The 7500-nt window shown below is 43.7% G+C and overlaps 1 protein-coding gene across 3 annotated transcripts in view; it reads right to left on the bottom strand.

Annotated features, from left to right (window-relative positions):
- Nucleotides 1–7500, bottom strand: part of ntn2 (netrin 2) — a 28918-nt gene that overhangs the window by 7605 nt on the left and 13813 nt on the right. For all 3 annotated transcript variants that reach the window (XR_003412073.2, XM_027030155.2, XM_027030156.2), the window contains one exon: nt 4082–4270. Coding sequence is in view for 2 of the 3 variants with exons in the window: in XM_027030155.2 (XP_026885956.2) it covers nt 4082–4270 (189 nt within the window). In the remaining variant the exon portion in view is untranslated. The remainder of the gene's footprint in view (nt 1–4081; nt 4271–7500) is intronic.

Genomic DNA, 7500 nt, shown 5'->3' with positions numbered 1-7500 from the left:
TCAGCATTAGCATCCCTACGCTTCCTACACTTCCTGGCTCTGACAGAAACATGGATCACCCCTGAGAACTCGGCGACTCCGGCTGCCCTGTCCTCTGCCTTTTCATCCACACGTTCTCCGAGGCGTCTCAGTGACTCCGGCTGCCCTGTCCTCTGCCTTTCCATCCACACATTCTCCGAGGCATCTCAGCAGGGGTGGTGGTACAGGTTTACTAATGTCTCCAGAGTGGCGTTTCACTCCACTTTCCTTCTCTACTCTTTCCATCTCCTCTTTTGAATGTCATGCCATTACAGTGTCTTTCCCCACCAAACTTCTTATCATTGTCATCTACTGCCCTCCAGGTTCCCTAGATCACTTCATTGATGAGCTCGACATCCTTCTGAGTCAATTCCCCACTGAAGGAAATCCACTCATTCTGCTTGGAGACTTCAACCTTCCATCAGACAAGTGCATTCCTCTTGCATTCTTCTGCTGTTGACAGAATTCAACCTCACCCTCAACCACTCTCCTCCGACTCACAAAGAGGGCAATGTTCTGGACCTGATCTTCACCCACACCACCACAACATCAGACATCATAGTCACCCCCCTCCACCTCTCAGACCATCACTTTCTATCCTTCTCTCTCTCCCTTTCTTCTCTTTCCATCCAGTCTTCTCCAACATGTTCCTCCTTCCTCCGTTGCAATCTGCAATCCATAACTCCCTCTTCCCTTACTTCTACTATTTTGTCCACCCTTCCTCACCCTGACTCTCTATCCTCTCTCTCTTTGGATACAGTTACAAATACTTTCATTTCTACAATCTCCTCATCAATGAATCTTCTGTGCCCTCTCTCCTCTAGACCTGCTAAGTCCTCCCCACCTGCCCCCTGGTTAACAGAAACACTTCGCTGCCACAAGAGAGAACTAAGGACTGCAGAGAGGTGATGGAGGAAATGTCACGTAGATTCAGACCTCAGCTCATACAAGTCTCTCCTTTCCAAGTTCTCACTTGAAGTATCATCTGCAAAGTCATCCTACTATAGAGGAAAATTCGAATCAGCAGCATCTGATCCACGCAAGTTCTTCACTATCTCCTTATCTTCTGGATACGTGCCAACTGCATTCAAAACCACCAGGGTGGTACCAATCCTCAAGAAGGACACACTTGACGGCTCCGACTACAGACTGGCATCACTTCTCTTATTCCTCTCAAAAGCCCTCGAATGAGCAGTTTATAAGCAATTTTCTCTTTGTCTCACGCAGAACCAGCTGCATGATCCCAATCAGTCTGGATACAAACCACATTCTACAGAAACAGCCCTCATAGCAGTGACGGAGACACTTCATGCTGCTAAAGATGTCAAACTATCATCTGTTTTGATTCTTCTAGACCTTTCAGCAGCCTTTGACACAGTGAACCACAACATTCTTCTCTCTGTTCTCTCCAGGCTTGGTGTGACTGGCTCTGCTTAGAGATGGTTTCAGTCCTATCTGGAGGGACAGTCCTATCAGGTGACATGGAGAGGATCCACATCCAAACCGTGTAGACTCTCCACTGGTGTTCCACAGGGCTCAGTATTAGGCCTCCTTCTCTTCTCTTTGTATACTTGTTCTCTTGGTGATGTAATATCTTCTCATGGTTTCTCCTACCACTGCTATGCTGATGACACTCAATTCTTTCTTTCTTTTCCACCCTCTGACATGCAGGTCTCCAGACGTATCTCGGTATGCTTGACTGACATTGTGTCACGGATGACAGCACCACTTGAATCTCAACCCCAGTAAAACTTAGCTTCTGGTCATCCCAGGTACTCCCAACCCTTACCATGACCTCACTGTTTCCTTTGAGAACTCCCTGGTATCACCATCCGAAGCTGCCCATAGCCTGGGCATAACTTTGGACAACCAGTTGTCATTCTCAACTCATTTTTCTAATCTAAATCGGTCTTGCAGATTCCTCCTTCGTAATATACGAAGGATTCGGCCCTTTCACTCACAGGAAGCTACACAGGTGCTTGTGCAGTCTCTTGCGATCTCAAAACTAGACTACTGCAACTCGCTACTTGCTGGTCTTCCTCCAAGAGCCATCAAACCTCTACAACTTGTGCAGAATGCAGCAGCACAACTGATCTTCAATCTTCTGACGTTCACACGTTACTCCGCTGCTGCGCTCCCTTCATTGGCTCCCTGTAGCTGCACGCATCAGATTTAAAACCTTGATGCTTGCTCACAAAGCCAAAAATGGACCAGCCCTTTCATACATGAGGTCAATGGTCAAAGCCCGATCCATACCTTAAGTACTTTGAACCTCAAGTACGGCTCGGCTTGAAATACCTTACTTCAGGTCTCATGGACGACAAACATAGAGTCCTGGCTCCAAGATGGTGGAATGAACTCCTGCTTGCTGTCTGGACAGCAACTTGCAGTCTTCAAATGCAGACTGAAGACCCATCTATTTGCAGAATATTTAAAGGACAACGGACCCTGCTACCATATTGACTGATTAAATTAGTACTTATTGTAGGGTATTGTTGGTTGTTTAACAAACTCTAGCACTTATTGTTCATTGCACTTATCAATGTTTAAGATGGACCTCATGTATTTTGTACTTCTAGGTATCAGCATTGATCCTGTATTTCTACAGTATTCTAGTTCATTGGTATGTTGGACTCTAACCTACTGTACTGTACTAGGATATATTCTATGAGTAAATGACAAAGAACTTTTGTAAGTCGCTCTGGATAAGAGCGTCTGCTAAATGCTGGAAATGTAAACACACACACACACACACACACTACTACACACACACACTACTATTACTACTACATACACACACACACACACACACACACACACACACTACTAAACACACACACACACTACTGCACACACACTACTACACACACACACACTACTGCAAACACACACACACACACACATACACTACTGCACACACACACAGACACACTACTACATACACACACACACTACTGCACACACACACACAGACACACTACTACACATACACACACACACTACTACACACACACACTACTGCACACACACACACACACACACACACTACTGCATACACACACACTACTGCATACACACACACACACACACTACTGCACACACACACACACACACACTACTACACGCACACACACTACTGCACACACACACACTACTACACACACACACACACACACAACTACACACACACACACACACTACTACACACACAACCACACACACACACACACACACACACACACACACACTACTACACACACACACACACACTACTACACACACACACACTACTACACACACTACTACACACACAACCACACACACACACACACACACACACACACACACTACTACACACATGGCTCTCCCTTCCTTCTCACACTCATTCAGTTTCATCCCTCATTCCTACACCTGTTCATTCCTTCTCATCCTTCTCTTCCTGCTTAAGCTGAGAAAAAGAAAAACCGCTCTGTGTGTGTGTGTGTAGTAGTGTGTGTGTGTAGTAGTGTGTGTGTGTGTAGTAGTGTGTGTATGTGTGTAGTAATGTGTGTGTATGTGCGTGCAGTAGTGTGTGTGTTTGTGTGTGTGTGTAGTAGTGTGTGTGTGTGTGTGCAGTAGTGTGTGTGTTTGTGTGTGTGTGCAGTAGTGTGTGTGTTTGTGTGTGTGTGTAGTAGTGTGTGTTTGTGTGTGTGTGTAGTAGTGTGTGTGTGTGTGTGTGTGCAGTATTATTATGACTCATGTTAGGGTGATGACTGATTTTAGGGTGATGACTCCTGTTAGGGTGATGACTCGTGTTTGCCTCTTACCAGCAGTGAGACTTTTGGAGTTTCATTTTAGAGCCTACATCCAGAGTGTGTGTGTGTGTGTGTGTTTGTGTGTCCAGTGCAATACTGAGAAATAAATAAATATCAAACTAACTACAACAAAAAACAGATTCAGAGAATTTCCCACATTCCAAAATATCATTCTAGCCAAACCTGCAGACAGACAGACAGACAGACACGCACACAAACACAAGCATGAGCATGCACACACACACACACAAACAGGGGATTGCACGTACCTTTACAGGCTTTGCGGTGAGTGATGGTCCGGCCCATGTCCCTGTAGTATCCTTCTTTGCAGTAGTGACAGTGTCGACCAGCTGTGTTGTGTCTGCAGTTCATACACACACCTCCACTCTTACGCCCGGACAGCTTATACAGCTCCATGTTAAACCTACACCTCCGTGCATGCAGATTACAGTTACACGCTGCACACACACACACACACACACACACACACACACACACACGCACACACACACACACACACACACACACGCACACACACACACACACACATTATGATTGTTGTTATTATTACCAGCTACTAGTAGCACACACATTTTGCAGATTTCTTAGTCATGCTAATAAAGTAACATGACTCTTCTTACATAAACAGAAAAAGAGGAATGACAGCAATGCAGAATGGAAACGAAATCTGTGCTGTTTATGGAAACTGTTGTAAAACTGTGCTGTTTCTGAATTTAGTCTAAAACTGTGCTGTTTCTGAATCTATTTAATGGTAAACTAACCACCAAAGTTTCTTCAGAGTGGTTGGTATTGATGTCGGGTGAAACTCGGGGTTATTTTGGCACAGTGTTGTTGGAATCAGTGTACGACACAACTACAGTAATAAATAATATTATATACTAATAATGCATATATACTTGTGTTTTTGTGTTTCTGTGTGTGTGTGTGTGTGTGTATGTGTGTGCATACATGTTTGTGTGCGCATGCATGTGTGTTTGCGAGCATGTGTGTGTGCACATTTGTGTACAGGAAAAGGTGGTGTTGGGGGTTATGGTGTAATTGTGAAGTCTCGCTGAGCTAAAGTCAACAGACTGGGATTACTGCAAGTCCAGAAGGGCTACACGTGTTTGTGTGTGTGTGTGTGTGTGTGTGTGTGTGTGTGTATGAGAGATGTGCGTACGTGTGTATGTTGGGTGGTGCTATGTTTATTTTTAGTGTATTTTTCAAAATCAAATTCCAAACTAATGACAAAAAACACACACTAACACACACGCCAAGAATCTGTAAACATTCATGTTATCTCGTTAGCCCCCCCCCCCCCCCCCACACACACACACACACAGGAACAGCTGTTAGCTTTTCTCTGTTCACACACTTGAGCTGTGTGCCTTCAGAGGCCTTTCTCCTGCTTCTCACATTCACAGGAGCCTTTTACTCACATGGAGAGAGGGGGGATTGTGGGAATTAGAGAGAGAGGGAGAGAGTGAGAGAGAAAGAGGGAGAGAGAGAAGGGGGGAGAGAGAGGGGGGAGAGAGAGAGAGAGAAGGAGAGAGAGAGGGAGAGAAAGAGGGAGAGAGAGGGGGAGAGAGAGAGAGAAGGAGAGAGAGGGAGAGAAAGAGGGAGAGAGGGGGGAGAGAGAGAGAGAAGGAGAGAGAGGGAGAGAAAGAGGGAGAGAGAGGGGGGAGAGAGAGAGAGAAGGAGAGAGGGAGAGAAAGAGGGAGAGAGAGGGGGGAGAGAGAGAGAGAAGGAGAGAGAGAGGGAGAACATTTGGAGTTTAGTAGGTTTAGGCTAATAAGACTTTATGAGGGTGTTTTGAAGTATTTGAAAGTTTCCTCTGTGTGTGTGTGTGTGTGTGTGTGTGTGTATGATTAATTTCGTTCTTTGGGGCACTTGTAATTATTTGAGTTGGGTTGGATTAACATCATTATGATATCAAAGCATTGATATTCGAAAACACACACACACACACACACACACAAAACTACTCTCCTAGGAGCATGCCAGATTTCTAAGTCAGAATCTACAAACACAATCACCTAAACAACCATGAAATTGACACAAATCAGACACAAATCACTAACAAATATGGTTGATTTTACCTGCAATATGTCCTGAGAGACAGCTGACACCCAAAAAGACAGACAGACAGACAGACAGACAGACAGACAGACAGACAGACAGACAGATATTCTTCAAAGGCTTTTTGGTTCCATGCTAGTATTTTTTTCTACAATAATAATAATAATACTTATAATATAATTACATATATAACATTTTATTAATGTATACAAAGTGCTTTACAGAGTAGAAATAAAACAAATTGAATAAATTAAGATTAAAAACAGAAAGTAAACAAAATAAAAAATTGAAATAAGATTTGAAAAAGATAAATATGAATCAATGAAAAAAATGCAGTCCCTAAAAGATCAGAAGTCAGAGGATAATTAAAGCTCATGTAAACAGAGTCTGGATGGCCAGGAGGCCACTAGACAGGGAATTCCACAGATCAGAGTTACAGTAGAAAAACACTGTGCTGCCTCTCTGGAGTCAGGCAACACGGCCTGGTTTATTTCCATAGTTTTTACAGCTACAGTCTCTGTTGTAAAGCTACAGTCTCTGTCATAAAGTTACAGTCTCTGGCATAAAGATACAGTTTTTTGTGTAAAGTTCCAGACTCTGTCATAAAGCTACAGTCTCTTGCGTAAAATTCCAGTCTCTGTCAAAGTTCCAGTCTCTGTTATAAAGCTACAGTCTCTGGCATAAAGTTACAGTCTCTGCCATAAAGTTACAGTCTCTATCATAAAGTTACAGTCTCTATCATAAAGTTACAGTCTCTGGTGTTAAGCTACAGTCTCTGGCGTAAAGATACAGTCTCTGTCGTAAAGTTACAGTCTCTGGCGTAAAGCTACAGTCTGTCAAAAATACCATCCAGGTTTTCAGCCTTCACAGATGGAGATTCTACAAACACCTGTGAAACGTTTAGTTGCCAATAAGAAAGAATTCAGTTTAAGGTTGTATGAAGTGAGAGAGGACAGACAGTCTGCTCTATTCAAGACTAAAAGGCTGTTCAGTCCTGAATCTCCAGTTACACTCACTCATTCACCAGTGCAGGTGTTCCGTTGTGGATTGAACCCCTGACCTCAGATTTGGTACACAAACATTCTGCTCTCCATATAAGAATTAATTTAATTAGCTATGTGCAAGCTATTAATGAAATGTGAGTGGCAGAACACAAAACAGACCACAAAAACAAACCCAAACACCTTGAGCACCAGAACCACAGAAACCCCATAACAGATTAAACAATAAAAAACAATGCCTTTTAACAACACAGCCCATGTAAATACGTAAAGCAACAAAATTAATGCTGGGGCGGAGCACAGGCCCAATGCATGGCTAACATAAAGCTTAATGACATGACACAGCACGTCGTCACACGTTTACAGGCTAGTGTGTGTGGGTGTGTGTGTGTGTGTGTGTGTGTTTGTGTGTTTCACCGATTTTGCCTAAATGGCCCCTCATAAGATTAGACTTCCAGTGTCCAAAACAGGTGGCAGAACACACACACACACACTTGTTTGGGTGGCAGAACACACAGTCACACACTCACCCACCCACCCACATACACACCCACACTTACTGGAGTGTGATGGTGTTTGGTTTTGTCATCTTCCACACACATAATCCT

Source organism: Electrophorus electricus, chromosome 10 (genome assembly GCF_013358815.1).
Source record: "Electrophorus electricus isolate fEleEle1 chromosome 10, fEleEle1.pri, whole genome shotgun sequence".
In the NCBI taxonomy this organism is placed as follows: domain Eukaryota; kingdom Metazoa; phylum Chordata; class Actinopteri; order Gymnotiformes; family Gymnotidae; genus Electrophorus; species Electrophorus electricus.
The sequence above is the reverse complement of the archived record's forward strand: the minus strand, read 5'-3'. Positions and strand labels throughout refer to the sequence as shown.